General features: G+C 39.6%; 1 protein-coding gene across 1 annotated transcript in view; it reads right to left on the bottom strand.

Moving 5' to 3' along the window:
- Positions 1-23,120, bottom strand: part of TTC23L (tetratricopeptide repeat domain 23 like) — a 66,879-nt gene that overhangs the window by 8,174 nt on the left and 35,585 nt on the right. The window contains exons 8-9 of the mRNA XM_023545410.2: positions 22,557-22,665; positions 12,196-12,323 (exon numbers count right to left, since the gene is read on the bottom strand). Of these exons, the coding sequence (XP_023401178.2) occupies positions 12,196-12,323; positions 22,557-22,665 (237 nt within the window). The remainder of the gene's footprint in view (positions 1-12,195; positions 12,324-22,556; positions 22,666-23,120) is intronic.

Below are 23,120 nucleotides of genomic sequence, written 5' to 3'. Positions count from 1 at the left end.
AGGAATCTCAGGTTCAAAGGACACACTCTGCTTCCAGCACTGCTTTCTTGGTGGCATGAGGTCCCCAACTCTCTGCTTGCTTCCCTTTCCTTTTATCTCTTGAGCTGACCTCAGAACCTACTATACAGCTATGGTAGTCAAAACGGCCCGGTACTGGTACAATGACAGATACACTGACAAATGGAACAGAATTGAGAACCCAGATATAAATCCATCCGCCTACAGTCACCTGATCTTCAACAAGGGCCCAAAATCCATCAAATGGGGAAAAGACAGTCTTTTCAACAAATGGTGCTGGCAAAACTAGATGTCCATCTGCAAAAAAATGAAACAGGACCCATACGTCACACCATCCACAAAAACTAATTCAAAATGGATCGAAGATCTAAATATGAAACTAAAAACTATAAAGATCTTAGAAGAAAAAATAAGACCAATGCTAGAGGCCCTAATACACGGCATTAACAGGATACAAACCATAACTAACACACAAACTTCAGAAGATAAGCTAGATAACTGGGATCTTCTAAAAATTAAACACTATGCTCATCGAAAGACTTTACCAAAACAGTAAAAAGAGAACCTATAGATTGGGAAGAAATTTCTGGCTACTACAAATTAGACAAAGGTTTAGTTTCTAAAATCTACAGGAAAATCCAACACCTGTACAACAAAAAGACAAATAATCCAATTAAAAAATAGGCAAAAGAAATGAACAGACACTTCACCAAAGAAGACATTCAAGCAGCTAACAGACACATGAGGAAATCCTCAAGATCACTAGCCATTAGAGAAATGCAAATCAAAACCACAGTGAGATGCCATCTCACCCAGGCATTACAGGCACAAATCAAAAAAACAGAAAATAATAAATGTTGGAGAGGCTGTGGGGAGCCTGGATGTCCTATGTGCTGCTGCTGGGAATACAAAATGGTACAACCATTTTGGTAAATGATACAGCACTTAGAAAGCTAGAAATACCATATAATCCAGCAATCCCACTCCTAGGAATACACCCAAATGAAAAAAGAGCCGTCACACGAATAGACATACGCACACCCATGTTCACCGCAGCTGTCAAATGAACAGACATATGCACACCCATGTTCAACAGCAAAAGGATGGAAACAACCTAGGTGCTCATCAACAGATGAATAAAAACAAACCTGTTGTCGTTGAGTCGATAACAGCTCATAGTCGACCCTATAGAACAGAGCAGAACTGTCCCATACAGTTTCCAAGGAGCACCTGGTGAATTCAAACTGCTGACCTTTTGGCTAGCAGCCATAGCTCTTAACCACCACGCCACCAGGGTTTCCAACAGATGAATGGATAAACAGCTATGGTACATAAACACAATGGAGTACTACGCAACAATAAGTAACAATGATGAATCTGTGAAGTATCTTACAACATGGATGACTCTGGAGGGCATTATGCTGAGTGAAATAAGTCAATCACAAAAGGACAAATGTTGTATAAAAACAAATATGTATAAAAACTCATGAAAAGGTTTACACACAAAAAGAAACAATCTTTCATGGAGAGGGGAGCGGTGGGGATGGAAAAACACCAAATAGACAATAGATAAGTGGTAACTTTGGTGAAGGTTAAGACAGTACACAATACTGGGGAAGCCAGCACACAACTTGTACAAGGCAAGGTCATGGAAGCTCCACAGATACATCCAAACTCCCTGAGGGACCAAATTACAGGGCTGAGGGCAGTGGGGACCATGGTCTTGGGCAACATCTAGCTCAATTGGCATAATATAGTTTATAAAGAAAACGTCCTATATTCTACCTTGGTGAGTAGCATCTGGGGTCTTAAAAACCTGTGAGCAAACATCTAAGATATTCCACTGGTCTCACCCCTTTGGGAGAAAGGCAGAATGAAGAAAGCTAAAGACACAAGGGAAAGATTAGTCCAAAGAACTAATGGACTACAACTACCACAGCCTCCACCAGACTGAATTCAGTACTACTAGATGGTGATTGGATACCATTATTGACTGATCTTACAAGGATCACAATAGAAGTCCCCAGACAGAGCTAAAAAAAAATGTAGAACAAAATTCTAACTCACAAAAAAAGACCAGACTTACTGGCCTGACAAAGACTGGAGAAACTCTAAGAGTATAGCCCCTGGGACCCCTTTTAGCTCAGTTATGAAGTCACTCCTGACGTTCACCCTTTAGCCAAAGATTTAGACAGGCCCATAAAACAAAATGAGACTGAAGGGACAAGCACTAGAAGGCAAGAAGGGACAGGAAATCTGGTAACTCAAGGTCAAGAAGGCAGAGTTTTGACGTGTCGTGGGGTTGTTAACCAACATCAAAAAACAATATGTGTACTGTTTAATGAGAAGCTAGTTTGTTCTGTAAACCTTCATCTAAAGTTCAATTGAAAAAGAAAAGTACATCAGTGAGCTGTGAGACAGCTCCAAGCAACTGGAGTCCCCAAACGAGAGGAGAAAAAAAACTTTGAGGCAACAATACTCAAAAACTTTCCAAACTTAATGAAAACTTAAACCCAAAGATCTAAATAGATCAATGAACCACAAGCACAAGAAACATGAAAAAATTACACCAAGGCATGTGAAAATCAAATTTCTCAAAACCAGTGATGAAGACAAAAATATTAAAAGCATCCAGAGAAAAAAAAGAGATATTATATGCCGTGGAACAAAGATCAAAATGACAGCAAATTTTTTGTCAGAAACAATACAAATGAGAAGATGGAAAGCGATATCTTTAAAGCACGGAAAAGTAAACTGTCAACTTAGAATTCTATCTCCAGTGATAATATCATACAAAACCTGAGGGAATTATGTTTCTGGAAAAGATGGAGTAACAGGGATTGGATTTACTCACCCACTGGAAATTCATGGGGAAAAAAAAAAACAGACAAAATACATGAAACAATGGTTTCCAAGACAACAGACATTGAGCAACAAAGCACAGTGACTCCTGAGAGATAGAAAACAAGTCACCTTACTAGCGGGGTTCTCCTACTGGAACCAGGAAATCAAAGGTCCACGGAAGGAGTGAGAACCCAAAGGTAATATGGCCCAGCTAAGCCATTTCATGTGACAAACCACAAAATATTTATTTAGTTGACCATGTATTACCCTGGTCAAAAATCTACTAAAACCAAAAAGGGAAAGTTGAAGAATCTATGTTAATATGTTGCTATCTCTAGGTGACAGGCTTATGGGAGGTTTTTATTTTCTTGTTTTTGTTTATATTTGGCAGTTTGTTCTTTCACTTTGCAATAAAAACCGAAACCAAACCCATCAATGTAGAGTCTATTCCAACTCACAGCGATCCTACAGAACAGAGCAGAACTGCCCCATCGGGTTTCCAAGGCTGTAATCTTTACAAAAGCAGACTGCCACATCTTAATCTTGTGGAGCGACTGGTGGGCTCAAACCACTAACCTTTCAGTTAGTAGCCAAGCGCTTTAACCACTGTGCCACCAGGGGTCATTACTTTGTAATAAGATACTTAAAAACAAAAGAAAAAGAAAGAGTGAAGGGAGGAAAGAAGGGAAGGTGGGAGAGAGGGAAGGCAGGTAAGAAAGGAAGAGAAGGGTGGAGGGAAGAGAAAGAAAAGAAGAGAAGGAGATAGGGAGGAAAGGAAGGGAAAAAAGAAAGGAAAACAAACAAACAAGAAAAATCCTCCCCTACACCAATAAAAATAACATCGAAGAGGAAATCACCAAATCAATGCCATTTACAATAGCCCGCAAGAAGATAAAATACTTAGGAATAAATCTTACCAAAGATGTAAAAGACTTATACAAAGAAAACTACAGTACACCTCTCCAAGAAACCAAAAGAGACACATAAGTGGAAGAACATACCTTGCTCGTGCATAGGAAGACTTAGCATTGTAAAAATGTCTATTCTGCCAAAAGTAATCTATACATTTAATGCAATTCTGATCCAAATCCCAATGACATTCTTTAATGAGATGGAGAAGCAAATCACCAACTTCATATGGAAGGGAAAGAGGCTCCAGATAAATAAGGCATTACTGAAAAAGAAGAACAAAGTACAAAGTGGGAGGCCTTACTTTACCTGATTTTAGAACCTATTATACCGCCACAGTAGTCAAATCAGCCTGGTACTGGTACAACAGATACACGGACCAATGGAACAGAATTGCGAATCCAGACATAAATCTAAAACGTTAAAGATCACGGAAGAAAAAACATGGCATAAACAGTATACAAAACATTATAAAGAATGCAGAAGAAAAACTAGATTAACTGGAAGCTCCTAAAAATCAAACACCTAGGCTTATCCAAAGACTTCATCAAAAGAGTAAAAAAGACTACCTACAGACTGGGAGCTTTTTCTTTTCCATCGTCTCTTTCCACAGATGTAGTCAATTTGATTTCTGTGTGTTCCATCTGGCAAGGTCCACGTGTATACTAGCCGTTTATGTTCGTGAAAGAAGGTATTTGCAATGAAGAAGTCGTTGGTCTTGCAAAATTCTATCATTCAATCTCTGGCATTGTTTCTATCACCAAGTCCGTATTTTCCAACTACTGATCCTTCTCTGTTTCCAACTTTCGCGTTCCAATCGCCAGTAATTACCAATGCATCTTGATTGCATGTCGATCAATTTCAGACTTCAACAGCTCCTAAAAATCTTCTATTTCTTCATCTTTGGCCCTAGTGGTTGGTGCGTAAATTTGAATAATAGTCGTATTACCTTGTCTTCCTTGTAGGCGTATGGATATTATCCTATCACTGACAGCGCTGTACTTCAGGATAGATCTTGAAACGTTCTTTTTGACGATAAATGCAACACCATTCCTCTTTGAGTTGTCATTCCCAGCATAGTAGACTATATGATTGTCCAATTCAAAATGGCCAATACCAGTCCATTTCAGCTCACTAATGCCTAGGATATCAATGTTTATGTGTTCCATTTCATTTTTGATGATTTCCAATTTTCCTAGATTCATACTTCATACATTCCAGGTTCCGATTATTAATGGATGTTTGCAGCTGTTTCTCCTCATTTTGAGTCGTGCCACATCAGCAAATGAAGGTCCCGAAAGCTTTACTCCATCCATGTCATTAAGGTCGACTCTACTTTGAGGAGGCAGCTCTTCCCCAGTTATCTTCTGAGTGCCTTCCAACCTGGGGGGCTCATCTTCCAGCACTATATCAGACAATGTTCCACTGCTTTTCGTAAGGTTTTCACTGGCTAATGCTTTTCAGAAGTAGACTGCCGGGTCCTTCTTCCTAGTCTGTCTTAGTCTGGAAGCTCAGCTGAAACCCGTCCTCCATGGGTGACCCTGCTCATATCTGAATACCGGTGGCACAGCTTCCAGCATCACAGAAACACACAAGCCCCCACAGTATGACAAACTGACAGACACGTGGGGGTCAATATCATCAGTCAGAACAGGGCCAGGGGCTGACTGTGGAACAGACCATCAATTGCTCATATGCAAGGGCAAGGTGAAGCTGAAGAAAATCAGAGCAAGTCCACAAGAGCCAAAATGTGACCATGAGTATATCCCACCTGAATTTAGAGACCATCTGAAGAACAGATTTGACATGCTGAACACTAGTGACTGAAGACCAGACGAGTTGTGGAATGACATCAAGGACATCATCCATGAAGAAAGCAAGAGGTCACTGAAAAGACAGGAAAGAAAGAAAAGACCAAGATGGATGTCAGAGAAGACTTTGAAACTTGCTCTTGAACGTCAAGCAGCTAAAGCAAAAGGAAGAATTGATAAAGTAAAAGAACTGAACAGAAGATTTCAAAACGCCTCTAGAGAAGACAAAGTAAAGTATTATGACATGTGCAAAGAGCTGGAGATGGAAAACCAATAGGGAAGAACACGCTCGGCATTTCTCAAGCTGAAAGAACTGAAGAAAAAATTCAAGCCTCGAGTGGCAATAGTGAAGGATTCCATGGGGAAAATATTAAACGACGCAGGAAGCATCAAAGGAAGATGGAAGGAGTACACAGAGTCATTACACCAAAAAGAATTAGTTGATATTCAACCATTTCAAGAGGTGGCATATGATCAGAAACCGATGGCACTGAAGGAAGAAGTCCAAGCTGCTCTGAAGGCATTGCCGAAGAACAAGGCTCCAGGAATTGATGGAATATCAACTAAGATGTTTCAACAAACAGACGCAGTGCTGGAGGTGCTCACTCGTCTATGCCAAGAAATATGGAAGACAGCTTCCTGGCCAACTGACTGGAAGAGATCCATATTTATGCCTATTCCCAAGAAAGGTGATCCAACCAAATGTGAAAATTATAGAACAATATCATCAATATCGCATGCAAGCAAAATTTTACTGAAGATCATTCAACAATGGCTGCAGCAGTATATCGACAGGGAACTGCCAGAAATTCAGGCTGGTTTCAGAAGAGGACGTGGAACCAGGGATGTCATTGCTGATGTCAGATGGATCCTGGCTGAAAGCAGAGAATACCAGAAAAGGATGTTTACCTGTGTTTTATTGACTATGCAAAGGCATTCGACTGTGTGGATCATAACAAACTATGGATAACACTGGGAAGAATGGGAATTCCAGAACACTTAATTGTGCTCATGAGGAACCTTTACATAGATCAAGAGGCAGTTGTTCGGCCAGAACAAGGGGATACTGATTGGTTTAAAGTCAGTAAAGGTGTGCGTCAGGGTTGTATTCTTCACCATACCTATTCAATCTGTATGCTGAACAAATAATACGAGAAGCTGGACTATATGAAGAACAGGGCATCAGGACTGGAGGAAGACTCATTAACAACCTGCGTTATGCAGATGACTCAACTTTGCTTCCTGAAAGTGAAGAGGACTTGAAGCACTTACTAATGAAGATCAAAGACCACAGCCTTCAGTATGGATTGCACCTCAACATAAAGAAAACAAAAATCCTCACAACTGGACCAATGAGCAACATCATGATAAATGGAGAAAAGACTGAAGTTGTCAAGGATTTCACTTTACTTAGATTCACCCACAATCAACACCTGTGGAAGCAGCAGTCAAGAAATCAAAAGACGCACTGCATTGGGCAAATCTGCTGCAAATGACCTTTTCAAAGTGCTCAAGAGCAAAGATGTCACCCTGAAGACTAAGGTGCACCTGACCCAAGCCATGGTATTTTCAATCACATCATATGTATGCAAAAGCTGGACAATGAATAAGGAAGACCAAACAAGAGTTGACGCCTTTGAATTGTGGTGCTGAATATACCATGGACTGCCAAAAGAACGAACAAATCTGTCTTGGAAGAAGTACAGCCAGAATGCTCCTTATAGGCAAGGATGGCGAGACTGCATCTTACATACTTTGGACATGTTGTCAGGAGGGATCAGTCCCTGGAGAAGGACATCATGCTTGGCAGAGTACAGGGTCAGCGGAAAAGAGGAAGACACTCAACAAGGTGGACTGACACCGTGGCTGCAACAATGGGCTCAAGCAAAACAATGATTGTACGGATGGTGCTGGACCGAGCGGTGTTTCATTCTGTTGTGCACAGGGTCACTATGAGTCGGAACCGACTCAACGGCACCTAACAACAACAACAGACCGGGAAAAAGTTTTTAGCTATGACATTTCTGATCAGCGTCTGATCTCTAAAATCTACATGACACTGCAAAAACTCAATTGCAAAAAGACAAATAACCCAGTTAAAAAATGGGCAAAAGATATGAATAGACACTTCACTGAAGAAGACATTCAGATAGCTAACAGATATATGAGGAAATGTTCATGATCATTAACCATTAGAGAAATGCAGATCAAAACTACAATGAGATTCCACCTCACTCCAACAAGGCTGGCATTAATCCAAAAAACACAAAATAATAAATGTTGGAGAGGCCATGGAGAGATTGGAACACTTACACACTGCTGGTGGGAATGTAAAATGGTACAACCACTTTGGAAATCGATTTGGTACTTCCTTAAAAAGCTAGAAATAGAACTACCATATGATCCAGCAATCCCACTCCTCAGAATATATCCTAGAGAAATAAGAGCCTTTACAGGAACAGATATATGCACTCCCATGTTTAGTGCAGCACTGCTTACAACAGCAAAAAGATGGAAGCAACCAAGATGTCCATGAACGGATGAATGGATAAATAAATTATGGTATTTTCACACAATGGAATACTATGCATGGATAAGGAACAGTGATGAATCTGTGAAACATTTCATAACATGGAGGGACCTGGAAGGCATTATGCTGAGTCAGTTTAGTCAGCTGCAAAAGGACAAATATTGTATAAGGCCACTATTATAAGAACTTAAGAAATAGTTTAAACTGAGAAGAAAACATTCTTTTGTGGTTACGAGAGGGGGGAGGGAGGGAGGGTGGAAGAGGGGCATTCGCTAATTAGATAGTAGATAGGAACTACTTTAGGTGAAGGGAAAGACAGCACACAATAAAGGGGAGGTCAGCACCATTGGACTAAACCAAAAGCAAAGAAGTTTCCTGAATAAACTGAATGCTTTGAAGGTCAGCAAAGCAGGGGCAGGGGTCTGGGAACCATGGTTTCAGGGGACATTTAAGTCATTTGGCATAATAAATTCTATTAAGAAAACATTCTGCATCCCACCTTGAAGAGAGGCGTCCGGAGTCTTAAAGGCTAGCAAGCAGCCATCTAAGATGCATCAATTGGTCTCAACCCACCTAGATCAAAGGAGAATGAAGAACACCAAGGACACAAGGTAATTACAAGCCCAAGAGACAGAAAGAGCCACAGGAACCAGAGACTACATCATCCTGAGACATGAAGAACTAGATGGTGCCCGGCTACAACCGATGACTGCCCTGACAGGGAACACAACAGAGAACTCCTGAGGGAGCAGGAGAGCAATGGGATGCTGACCCCAAATTCTCATAAGACCAGACTTAATGGTCTGACTGAGACTGGAAGGACCCCGGTGGTCATGGCCCCCAGACCTTCTGTTGCCCCACGACAGGAACCATTCCCGAAGCCAACTCTTCAGACATGGATCGGACTGGACAATGGGTTGGAGAGGGATGCTGGTGAGGAGTGAGCTTCTTGGATCGGGTGAACACTTGAGACTATGTTGGCATCTCCTGCCTGGAGGGGAGATGAGAGGGTGGAGGGAGTTAGAAGCTGGCGAAATGGACACGAAAAGAGAGAGTGGAGGGAGAGAGCGGGCTGTCTCATTAGGGGGAGAGTAATTGGGAGTGTGTAGCAAGGTGTATACGGGTTTTTGTGTTAAAGTCTGACTTGATTTGTAAACTTTCACTTAAAGCACAATAAAAATTATTAAAAAAAAAAAAGAAAATCCTCCCTTACATTCTGTTTACAAGCCCAGGAGAAAAACGTAGCAAACCAGCCAGCATTCACCTTCTTTAGCAGTTGAATTGCCTTTCTGAGCTCTCCTTTGGCAAAGCAGGTCGTGCTCATGTTATAAAAGATTTTAGCCATTTCTTCACTGCAGTCACCATGGCTGATTACCTGGGACTTCAATGTAGCCTTTAGCAGTTTGTAAGCCTCCTAGGGAATTAAAAAAAAAAAAATCAACCTAGCAATTCTGAAGGAGCATCTGATTCTACGTTACCTATTCCATGAGCTCTATGGAGCAGCAGTTCTACCCCACAATGACACAGCCCACCAGGACCAGTCAGTTGTGACATGCCACCTAAGTAACTTGTTTCTACTAAAAGTTAAATTTCCAAGTTTGTAAATAATAAAGAGTTCATATGTATAATGTTATTGAATCTTCATGGCTATTCTATGAGAGAGGATTATTACTATACTCATTTCACAGATGAGGGAATAAGCTCAAAAAGCTCAAGAGACACTAATAAAAGCTAAGTGTCTTGTACAAGATCACACAGCATGTAGTGGGCAGTGTTGAGATTCCAACCAAGCAATCCAATTTCCATAGTCCTCACTCTTTTTTTTTCCTTGAACATTTTACTTTGAAATAAAATGTCTTTCAGCCCAACTCTCACTCTTAACTACTTAGTCTACTTCATATGCTTTAGAGAAAAATTAGAGCTACACTGGAGATTACTGATTGCACCCATCTGCCTTCCCAAGATGCTTGCTTTGGAGGGAGTGTAAGAGGGTAGCCATTGCTGGCGCCCTCAGGAATCACACATCACTCACTGCCTGTGTCTTCTATGTGGATGTTTTCAAACAACATTTCTCTGGAACTGGGTTGAGAATGCAATCAGCATCCATTGTATGTAGCATGCCAGAGCAACAACAAAAAAGTGATGCCAATTACTGCTTTCAAGGACACAGTACCAATAATTCAGGAATCTCAAGGCTCTGTAATGATCTTTGCATTTTTAAAAGTAGAAAATTATAAATGTAGTTAGATTATTATTTTTCTGCATTTTTTTTTATTAGTGTCAGATTAAGCCTCTGTTTACAAAAAAAAAATTATATTCCATGGGAACACAGTTTCCAAGACTTCTGATTTACTGTTACAGTCTTCTAGCATAGGCCTAGAGCCTCACATCAGGCTTGGGGGTGGAAGAAAGTAGTTTTTAAAAATTGATAATCCCACAAGAAATGTGTTTTAAATTTAGCAAATTCAATATCCAGCGAGCATCTTCTCTGTGCTGTTACTGCTTAAGGCATAAGGGACACTGCAGTGAACAAAACAGACAAAAATTTCTGCCTTCGTGGAGTACTTTCTAGTGGCTAAGGTGAGCTGTCCATGGGTGCATATATGGTTTTGATTTGAAGCCACCGAGGACTCAGCTACTTGTTCTACCTTTGCACAGGAGCTCAGCACAGCAGGAAGCACTTGGTGAGAAGCAGATGGCCCTCAGACATTGGTACTGTTGTTTTATCATGAACCAGGTCTCAGTGTCAGATTACCCAATAAGCAAGGTAAGCACAGGCTTACTTGTGCTTATTTGCTAATCTATAGTGAACAATTTCACATTTTTTCACCATATCAAAGATTGTGCTTCTAGGTATGGCTGGCATCTGTCTTCTTTCCAACCCCATAGCACCCTCCTACAGAATCAAAGCCTGTTTTCAAATTTGCAATTCCTGAAAGGGACAGGGTACCTAGTAAGCAAGGTAAGCACGGGTTTACTTGTGTTTACTTACTAATCAGTAGTCAATAATTTCACATGGGTGAAAAATACCCCTGTGAGGGATTGTGAATTTGAAAAGAGGCTTTGATTCTGTAGGAAGGTGTTGTGGGTTTGGGAAAGAGACAGATGCCAGCCACAGCTAGAAAGAGAATCTTTGGTGAAGTGAAAAACCGTGAAATTGTTCACTACAGATTAGCAAGTAAGCACAAGTAAGCCCATGCTTACCTCGTGTATTGGGTAATCTGTCCCTGGAGGTCATGCATAAAGATCTTCAAGTACAGAAGAAAAGCAGCTTTTGCTTCATGCCTGGGAATAAATTCCTGTTTCATGTCTGCTATAACCCTATTCTTCAAGTGGCTGTCATATGACCAGCAAGACCATCTGAAGTTCATTCGTGTTTCTCACTTGGCTGAGGTATAAAGTTGGCCTGGTCAGATCAAAGTCATGTGGGATCTCATGACAGAAAAAAACAGTCTTCAGTATGTTCATACTGTACTGAATATAAAAGTTCAGGTCAAAAGGTTTTGAGTAATAGCTTAGACTCACAGGACTTCTAAGGAAAAAGCTCAGCAATTGCAAGTACTTTATAACTTTTCGTTTTGCACTTTAAAACTTTTAAAAATAATTTATCTTAGGTTGTTGTTGAGAATATACACAGCAAAACATACATCAATTCAACAGTTCCTACGTGTACTATCTAGTGACACTGATCACATTTTTCAAGTTGGGCAACTTTGCAACTTTATGTGGAAAAACAAAATTGTGGCTAATAAAGAGCTGAAGACTAGAAACTGAGAGAGAAAGCGTACCCCAAGACAAAAAAACTGGCAGCTAGATCCAAAAGTGGAAGCCAATTTTGACTTAAATTACAAAATTTACAGGACCAGAGATTATATATGCGTGTCCTGGATTTGAAGGATCCCATATATCCGGATAAAAGAAAAATATTTCATTTACTAATATTCTAAGCTACCCCAGCCCTGTTTTATTCCTGACGTTACCAGAGACCTAAGCTACAGTTTCCAAAACTGTGAGATGAAAAAGGCTGTCCTGACCTAACGAAAAAACTAGCAATCACATTTATGAGTTGATCATCATATTTACTCGGTTTTCCCCATTTTGGACAAGCCACTGGCAAAATTCCTCAATGGTTGTTAGTGTTTCAGAATCCTCTGTGCCCAGCGTTGCTTGGTATGCAGTGATACTTTTTATAAAATATAGTTCAACAGCATCTACAAAAAAAAAGGGAAACAATTATGAAAGGCAAGCTGCTAGCCTTTGCAAGTGTCTGTTACCAGCTTTTGTTCAACTGATGAAGATCAAAGACCACAGCCTTCAGTATGGATTGCACCTCAACATAAAGAAAACAAAAATCCTCACAACTGGACCAATGAGCAACATCATGATAAACAGAGAAAAGATTAAGTTGTCAAGAATTTCATTTTACTTGGATCCACAATTAACACCCTTGGAAGCAGCAGTCAAGAAATCAAAAGTTGCACTGCATTGGGCAAATAAGCTGCAAAAGATCTCTTTAAAGTGTTGAAAAGCAAAGATGTTACCTTGAGGACTAAGGTGTGCCTGACCCAAAAACCCAGTGCGGTCGAGTCGATTCCAACTCATACCCAAGCCATAGTGTTTTCGATAGCCTCATATGCATGTGAAAGCTGGACAATGAATATGAAAGATCGAAGAATTGATGTCTTTGAATTGTGGTGTTGGAGAATACTGAATATACCATGGACTGCCAGAAGAACGAACAAATCTGTCTTGGAAGAAGTATGACCAAAATGCTCCTTAGAAGCAAGGATGGTGAGGCTATATGTCTCACATACTTCAGACATGTTGTCAGGAGGGATCAGTCCCTGGAGAAAGACATCATGCTTGGTAAAGTAGAAGATCAGAGAAAAAGAAGACCCTCAACACGATGGACTGACACAGTGGCTGCAACAATGGGCTCACGCATAACGATGATTGTGAGGATGGTGCAGGACCGGGCAGTGTTTCGCTCTGGTGTACACAGGGTCACTATGAGTTGGAAACTACTCAACTTTGTATCTATTATTAGCTTTTGTTCAATTTGACATTTTCTTGCTTAAAGTCAGTGCCTGTTCTCATTCCAGGTCTCACGTTGTTGCTGTTAGGTGCCGCTGAGTCAATTTTGACTCAATAGTGACCTCATGTGACAGAGTAGAACTGCTCCATAGGATTCTCTAGGCTGAAATCTTTACAGGACAGATTGCCAGGTCTTTCTCCCTTAGAGCCTCTGGGTGGGTTTCAGCTGTCAACCGTTCTGTTAACAGCCGAGTAATTAACGGTATGCCACCAGGGCTCCTTCCAAGGTTGATCCAAACCTGTTGCCGTCAAGTCGATTTCAACTCATACCAACCCTAAAGGACAGGGTAGAACTGCCCCACAAGGTTTACAAGGCTATAAATCTTTGGGGAAGCAGACTGCCACATCTTTCTCCCATGGAGCAGCTGGCAGGTTTGAACCGCTGACCTCTTGGTTAGCAGCCAAGTGTTTAACCACTGTGCCACCAGGGCTTCTCCTGGTTTCACAAAAAAAAAAAAAAAAAAAAAACCAGTTGCCATTGAGTCAATTCCAACTCATAGCGACCCTATAGGCAGAGTAGAACTGCCCCATAGGGTTTCCAAGGAGCAACTGGTGGATTCGAACGGCCGCCCATTTGGTTAGCAGCCAAGCTCTTAACTACTTTTGCCACCAGGACTCCCCAGGTTTCACAGAGGCCCTCAAAAAGAGATCTGATTTGATAGCATCAGCTGATGTCGTGATTTGTATTCTCCTGATGCAACGAGGATTTTCTGTGAGGAAGCTTATGTCTGAGTACTCTTACTATCCTCTGATGCAAAACAGCCATCAGTGGATTCTTTCAACCAGCATGACGTTTTTGAGGTTCATCCATGTCGCTGCATGTAAAAGTACTTCATTCCTTTTTTATTGCCGAGTAGTTACCTCTTGGAAACCCTGGTGGTGTAGTGGTTAAACGCTACGGCCACTAACCAAAGACCATCAGTTCGGATCCACCAGACGCTCCTTGGAAACTCTATGGGGCAGTCCTCCTTTGTCCTATAGGGTTGCTATGAGTCGACAGCAATGGGTAGTTTCCTCTTGTATAGATACATCCCATTTTGTTTATCCAGTCATCAGCTGGTGAACATTTAGATTCTTTCCACAGCTTTGCAGACAAAAGTTTTCATTTCTCTTGGTCAGATACCTAGGAGTGGAAAAGTTAGGTCACACGGTAAGTGTAGGTTTTACTTTTTCAAAAACTGCCCAGTTGATTTCCACAGTGTCTGTACCATTTTAAAATACACCAACAATGTATGAGGACTCATTTCTGCACATCCTCACCACCTGGTGTTCTCTCTTTTTGTTTAAAGCCATTCCAGTGGTAGTTCACTGTGGTTTTAGTTTACATTTCCCTAAAGAATAAAGGAGCCCCGATGGTGCAATGGTTAAGCGCTCAGCTGCAAACCAAAAACTTGGCGGTTCGAACCCACCAGCCACTCCACGGGAGAAAGATGTGGCAGTCTGCTTCCATAAAGATTTACAACCTGGGAAACCCTTTGGGGCAGTTCTACTCTGTCCTACCGGGTCGCTATGAATTGGAATTGACTCAACAGCAGTGGGTTTGGTTTTAATGATTAATAATGTTAGCACTTTTTTCATATGCTTACTAGTCATTTGTGTACTTTCTGTGGAGGAAATATCAAGTAAAATCTTTTCATATTTTTATCAGGATGTTTGCCCTCTTACTGTGTTATGAGTTCTTTATTTTAAATATAAATCATCTATCAGATTTATGATCTGAAAATATTTTCTCCCAGTTCGTGGCTTGTCTGTTCATTTTCTTCATGTTGTCTTTTGAAGAAAAATGTTCTTAGTTTTGATCAAATTCAGTTTATCAATTTTATCTTTTATGAATTGTGCTTTTGGTGTATATCTGAGAAATCTTTAACCCAAGTTCACAGGGATTTTTTTTTTCTATACTTGCTTCTAGACATTTCATAATTTTCATTCTTATATGTAGGACAATGATCTATTTTAAGTCGATGCTTATCTATGGTATGAGGTAATAATATGCAATGTAATCTTTTGAGACTAATTTCTTTTGACTCAGCATAATGCCTTTGAGATTCATTCAAATTGTTACACATATCAGTAATTTGTTCCTTTTTTTAGGTATAATTCTATTGTGAGTTTGGGATAAATCTATTTTATGGGTATATCACAGTTTGTTTATCCACATGAAGGACATTTTAGTTATTTCCAGTTTTTGGCAATTATGAATAGAGCTGCTATGAACATTTGTGTACAGGTTTCTGTGTGAACATAGTTTTTATTTCGTAGGGCAGATGCCCAGGAGTGGGATTGCTGGGTCATTTGGTAGGTATATGTTTAACTTTATAAGAAACCGCCAAACTGTATTACAGAGTGGCTCCAGGAATGTTTGAGAGTTCCAGTTGCTCTGAATCCTCACCAGCACTTGGTATTGTCGGTATTTTTCATTTTAGCCTTTTCTAATAGGTGTAAAGTAGTATTTCGTTATAGTTTTAATTTGCATTTCTCTAACCGCTAATGCCGTTGAACATCTTTTCACGAGCTTAATTTGCCATTCATATACTCTCTTTGGAAACCCTGGTGGCTTAGTGGTTAAGTGCTACAGCTGCTAACCAAAAGGTCGGCAGTTCGAATCCTTGGAAACTCTATGGGGCAGTTCTGCTCTGTCCTATAGGGTCACTATGAGTCGGAATCGACTCGATGGCACTGGGTTTGGTTTTGGTTTGGTATACCCTCTTTGGTAAAGTGTCTGTTCAATCTTCTGCCCGTTTTTTAATTGGGTTGTTTTCTTGAGTTTTTTTTAAGGAGGCAAAATTCACACAACATAAAATCAATCATTTTAAAGTGAACAATTCAGTGGCATTTAGTACATTTACAATGTTTGCAACCACCACCTCTATCTAGTTTCAAACCATTTTTTATCACTCCCAAAAAAGAGCCCATTCCCATTTACGCACTTACTCCTCCATGCCTCTCTCCCTCCAGACCTGGCAAGCACCAATCTGTCTGGAGATTTCATATTAATAGAATCAAACAATATGTGATCCTTTGTGTCTGACTCCTTTCACTTAGCATAAGATTTTTGAGGTTCCTCCATGTTGTAGCGTATCTTGGTACTTCATTCCTTTTTATGGCTGTATGATATTCCATTGTAAGAATATACCACAATTGGTTTACCCATTCATCCACTGACGAACATGGAACTTGTTTCCACCTTTTGGCTACTGGGAACAGTGCTGCTACTATTGAGTTTCGAGAGTTCTTTATACAAGTTCTAGATATATCTTTTATCAAATATGTGATTCGCAAATATTTTCTCTCCATTATTCCCTTAACTGTGTCTTTTCAGAGCAAACGTTTTCAATTTTGATTATGTCCAATTTTTCCGTATTTTCTTTTACAGATTGTACATTTAGTGGAAGAAGTACAAACAGAATGCTCCTTAGAAGCAAGAATGGTGAGACCATGTCTTACATACTTTGGACATACTATCAGGTGGGATCAGCCCCTGGAGAAGCACATCATGCTTGGTAAAGTAGAGGGTCAGCAGAAAAGAAGAAGACCCTCAACGAGACGGACTGACACAACGGCTGCAACAATGGGCTCAAGCATAACAACGACTATGAGCACGGCACAGGACTGGGCAGTGTTTTGTTCTGTGGTACACGGGGTCACTATGACTTGGAGCCGACTTGACGGCACCTATCAACAACAACATTTGGTGTCACACCTAAGAACTCTGTGCTAACCTGAAGTCACGGAGACTGTCTTCCATTTTCTTCTTAAAAGTTTTATGGTTTTATATCTAGATTCATGATTCATTTTAAGTTAGTTTTTATATAAGATGCGATGTTTCGGTTGGGATTCTTTTTTTTTTTTTTTGCTTACAGGTGTCCAGTTGTTCCCACACCATTTGTTGAAAAAACTATCCTGTCTCCAACGAATTGCTTTTGCACCTTTGTGAAAAATTAATCGGCTGTACTTTTTTTTACTTATGTAGGTCTATTTCTGGGCTCTCTACTCTGTTCCACTGACTCTGATTTCTGTGTCTATCCTTTTGCCAGTACCACACTCTCTCCACATTGCTTTACAGTAAATCTTAAAATAAGGTAGTATGAGTCCTTCAACTTTATTATTCTTTTTCAAAATTGTTTTAGCTATTTTAGTTTCTTTGCCTTTCCATGTAAACTTCAAAATCAGCTTCTCTGTAGTTAAAAAAATTCCTGCTGGGATTTTCATAGTAATTGTGTTAAATTCATAGATCAAGCTAAGAACTGTCACCTTTACTATGGTGAGTCTTCCAAACAATGAACACAGTATATTCTCTCCATTTATTTAGGTCTCCTTTGATTTCTTTCCTTAGCATTTTGTAGTATTGAACATATAGATCCTGTACATATTTTGTCTGATTTATCCCTAAGTATTTCATTTCGGGGTACAGCTACTGCAAATGGTACAGGCAGTCCCCAGGTTGGGAACGTTGTGGACAACTCCCACTTGCCCTTTAATGTTATGTAAATTTGCTCTCACTTTGCAATGACTGAACCAACACCTACGCAAAACAAATATCACCTTCAGTTGCTGTACATGCAGCTTTTAAATAACTGAAGAGGCTTTACGCCTTTTCTTGCACTAAAGTAAGGCTAAGTAAGAACCCTATGTATCTGGTCTGGCTTACCTACAAATTCTTAAAGACACACTTAGAATGGATCTCATTCTACCCAAGGGACAGCCTGTATCTAAAAAAAAAAAATTCAGTTTCCAGATGCACATTGCTAGCATGTAGAAATACAATTGGTTTTTGTGTGACTTTGTATCCTGTGATCTTGCTAAACTTAAATTCAATTATTAGGAATTTTGTAGATTCCTTGGAATTTCTAGAAACAATCATGTTGTATGCAAATAAGGCCAGCTTTATTTCCTCCTTTCCAGTCTGCATGCCTTTTATTTATTTCTTTTTTCTATTTTTCCTTTATTGCACTGCCTAGGACTTCGAGTACCATGTTGAACAGAGAGGTTAAAGTGAACATCTTTGCCTTGTTCCTGATCTTAGGGGAAAGTATCCAGCCTTTTACCATTAAGTGTGTTACTAGCTGTAGGTTTTTTTGTACGTGTCTTTTATCAGGTTAAGGGTGTTCCCTTCCATTATGAATGGATGTGTAATTTTGCCAAATGTGTTTTTTTCATCAGTTGATAAGATTATATATCTTCCTTTAGACTGCTAATGTGGTATACTATATTGACTGAGCTCCTTTCCCCCCACCGATGTCAACACCTTTAATGAATGGTTGAGTTTTGAATACTGAACCAGCCTAACATTCTCAAGAAAAGTGCCTTACTTGGTCACTGAGTATCATTCTTTTTTATATATCGATATGTATTTTGTTGAGGATTTTTATATCTATGTTCATGGTATGGCCTTGGTGATAGAAACGACACAGGAGATCATACAATAAAATTTTGCAAGACAATCAACTTCTTCATTGCAAATACCTTTTTTCAACAACATAAACAGTGACTATATACATGGACCTTACCAGATGGAATACACAGGAATCAAATTGGCTACATCTGTGGAAAGAGACGATGGAGAAGCTCAATATCATCAATCAGAACAAGGCCAGGGGCCAACTGCAGAATAGACCATCAATTGCTCATATACAAGTTTGAGCTGAAGCTGAGAGAATTAGTCCAAGTCCAGAGAGCCAAAGTACGACCTTGAGTATATCTCACCTGAATTCAGAGACCATCTCAAGAAGAGATTTGATGCACTGAACACTAATAACCAAAGTCCAGATGAGCAAGATAATATCAAAGACACCATATATGAAGAAAGCAAAAGGTCATTAAAAAGACAGGAAAGAAAGAAAAGATCAAAATGGATGTCAGAAGAGACTCTGAAACTTGCTCTTGAACGTAGAAAAGCTAAAGCGAAAGGAAGAAATGATGAAGTAAAAGAGCTAAAAAGATTTCAAAGGACAGCTTGAGAAGACAAAGTAAAATATTATAATGAAATGTGTAAAGACCTGGAGTTAGAAAACTAGAGGGAAGAACATACTCGGCATTCCTCAAGCTGCAAGAACTAAAGAAAAAATTCAAGCCTATTGAAGGATTCCATGGACAAAATATTGAATGGCACAGGAAGCATCACAAGAAGATGGAAGGAATACACAGAGTCACTGTACCAAAAAGGACTGATCGACATTCAACCATCTCAGGAGGTAGCACACGATCAAGAACTGATGGTACTAAAGGAGGAAGTCTAAGCTGCACTAAAGACACTGGAGAAAAACAAGGCTCTAGGAACTGACAGAATACCAATTGAGATGTTTCAACAAACAGAGGCAATGCTGGAAGTGCTCATTAGTCTGTGCCAAGAAATTTGAAAGACAGCTACCTGGACAACCAACTGGAAGAGATTCATATTTGTGCCCATTCCAAAGAAGGATAATCCAAAGGAATGCAGAAATTATCAAATAATACCATTAATATAACATGCAAGTAAAATTTTGCTGAAGATAATTCAAAAACAGTTTCAGCAGTACATGGACAGGGAACTGCCAGAAATTCAAGCCAGATTCAGAGGAGGGCATAGAATAAGAGATTTCGCTGCTGATGCAGATAGATCTTGGCTGAAAGTAGAGAATACTAGAAAGATGTTTACCTGTGTTTTACTGACTATGCAAAGGTATTCGGCTGTGTGGATCATAACAAATTATGGATAACGTTGTGAAGAAGGGGAATTCTTAATTGTGCTCATGTGAAACCTGTACACAGACCAAGAGGCAGTTGTTCAAACATAACAAGGGGATACTGCATGGTTTAGAATCAGGAAAGGTATAGGACAGAATTGTATTCTTTTGCCATACTTATTCAATCTATATGCTGAGTAAATAATCCGAGAAGCTGGACTGTTAAGAAGAACATGGCATCAGGGCTAGAAGAAGACTCATTAACAACTTGTAATATGCAGATTACACAACCTTACTTGCTGAAAGCAAAGAGGACTTGAAGCACTTACTGATGAAGATCAAAGACTACAGCCTTCAGTATGAATTACACCTCAACATAAAGAAAACAGAAATCCTCACGCTGGACTAATAAGCAACATCATGATAAAGAGAGAAAATATTGAAGTTGTCAAGGATTTCATTTTACTTGTATGCACAATCAATGCCCATGAAAGCAGGAGACAGGAAATCAAAAAGATGCATTGCATTCGGCAAATCTGCGCAAAAGACCTCTTTAAAGGGTTAAAAAGCAAAGACGGCACTTTGAAGACTAAGGTGCGCCTGACCCAAGCCACAGTATTTTTGATTGCCTCACAGCATGTGAAAGCTGGACGATGAATAAGGACAACCGAAGAAGAATTGATGCATTTAAATTTTGGTGCTGGTGAAGAATATTGAATATACTATGGATTGAAGAATGAACAAAACTGTCTTGGAAGATGTACAGCCAGAATGCTTCTTAGAAGCGAGGATGGCAAGACTTCATCTCACATACTTTGGAAATGTTTTCAGGAGGAACCAGTCTCCGGAAAAGGAGATCATGCTTGCTAAAGTAGAGGGTCACTGAAAATGAGGAAGACCCTCAATGAGATGGACTGACACAGTGGCTACAACAATGGGCTCAAATATAGCAACGATTGTGAGGATGGTACAGGACTGGGAAGTGTTTCATTCTGGTGTACTTAGTGTTGCTATGAATGGGAACCTTCTTGATGGCACCTAACAACAGCGGTCTTCAGTTTTCTTTTAATGTCTTTGTCTGGTGTTGGTATCACAATAAAGCTGGCTCATGAAATGAGCTGGGAAATGTTCCCTCCTTTTCTATCTTCTGGAAGAAATTGTGTACAACTGGTGTTATTACTTCTTTAAGTTTTTGGTAGAATTTGCCAATGAATCCATCTAGGCCTGGAGATTTTTTTGGAAAGTTAACTCAAATTCATTTTGTTCAATAGTTATAGGATTATTCAGGCTATTTCAATTTTGTTTACAGTACTTTTTGCAGGTACAAGTTTTAGATCTCGATGTAATTAAATCTTTTGATATTCTTTTAGGGTATGTCTTTGTGTGTGCTTGGAGATTCTTTCCCCCCAATTTAGTACTTTCTATTCCAGTACTATATTTTCTTCTGGTTAATTTACGTTTTCAGTTTTGATGTATAAAATTTTAATCCAACTGGAATTTAATTTAGCAGATGATATGAGGTAAAGATCCAGATTTTGTTTAAAATTAAAAATCGGTATACAAAGAAAAGAATAAAGTAGCCTTGGAATTTCCCAAGTCAACAGGCATAACTTTTTCTCAGTAAAAAAACTAACAAATAAAATTTTATATATTCACAAATTATTTTAAAACTACAAAAACTATTTAAAAAATAAACTCAAATATATAGATATGTATATATGACTCGACGGCACTGGGTTATATACGTAGTATATATACTGCGAGCACACACAAGAACATTTCAAAAAGGAGAAACATATTTAGCTGGAAAATAGAATCAGGAAATCTACAATGAACATTTATGCTATATAATGCATGTCTATTCATGAAAAAATTAAAATATCAAAATAACTTCTGCAAACTGAAAAACATTTAACGACATGAGGAAATACAAGAGTGGAAAAAAGTAGGATGTAAAACCTACAATACCCACAAACATACACATACTCATACACATTGAGAAAATAATGTACACCAAAATGGATTACTTTTATAAGCAGAGAAAATAAACATTTAAAAAATGCAGTCCCAAGTTTCTCCTGACTGGCCAATGAATCTACCAGTGCCCACTAATCTGATCGGGCCAGCTGAAGGTGGGCACTGTCCTTCCTCACTGGTCCATCGTCTCTCCCAAAGATACCCACTTTCCAAAAGGATGACCTTGCCAGACAAAGAACCCCCAATACCTCACTTTTGAATATAAGTCAAGAAAATTCTAACTGCAATAAACATCCTCTCCTATAAGCCAGAGGAAAAGAGCCAACGTGTAAAGAGGTTGATAGTGAAGGAGGAGGAAACTAGGAGGCAATGCTTTTCTCTTATCATTGGATTTCCTCATCAACCAACACATCACAGGTCACATTTACAGTGTGTATGATCTCTACTCCATGCTGAGATTCTATGGGAATAAATGAAACAGAAATCAGATCATCATATTGGTTTTGATATTCCAACTAATCTGGGGGGTTGTCATCAAGGCCAAATTCATGCATAAGAGATTTGGTGCAAAACAGTCCAGCATAATATCTCTATCACCACATGAGTAGTGAATTACAATCTATTCATGCTTATAGACAGATCATGTGCCAATGTGCTTCCTTCCTGTGACTGGGAAACTATGATAACTGCACGGCCACCTCTGCTACCTACCCCTGCGCTGGGCCTCTCCAGACATGGCATAAGCTTTGGCTAGTAATGCACTCGCCTCTGCGGTTCTCGGGCTGACTTCCGTGAAAACAGACACACAGATGGAATAGGCCTGGAATAAAGAAAATCATGACAAAGTAAGTGCACAAATGACAGTGCTTCACTGTGGATTTTCCAGGGGCTCTTACAGAACTGTTAGTTGATTAAGAGCCAATATATAGCTAATCATGGAGTTAGATGACAGATGTGTTGGAGTCTCCGTAAGGAGGGAATCACTGCCTTGATATGGGCATTTCCTGACATTTCTCCTAAATGTGATGTTAGCAACATTGGATTATGAGATTGTCCATATGCCCTTCTTCAGGCTCATGCTGTTTTCACGGATGCTGTTGGATTGCAGTGCACCTTTTCTATGGCACAGGAAATCCAGTATTTTCATTCTGTTTTAGCTATGGAAGACATTTGATTGAAGCAACAAGCAGGGTGCTCATTTTGAAGAGAGAAAAGGTGAGTTTAGCAGTTCAAGGGCAGTTTCAAGTACATGATACATAAATGTGCCCTAAACGT

Source organism: Loxodonta africana, chromosome 2 (genome assembly GCF_030014295.1).
Source record: "Loxodonta africana isolate mLoxAfr1 chromosome 2, mLoxAfr1.hap2, whole genome shotgun sequence".
Classification (NCBI taxonomy): Eukaryota; Metazoa; Chordata; class Mammalia; order Proboscidea; family Elephantidae; genus Loxodonta; species Loxodonta africana.
Note: the sequence above shows the minus strand (reverse complement) of the source record. Positions and strands in the feature narration are given on the sequence as shown.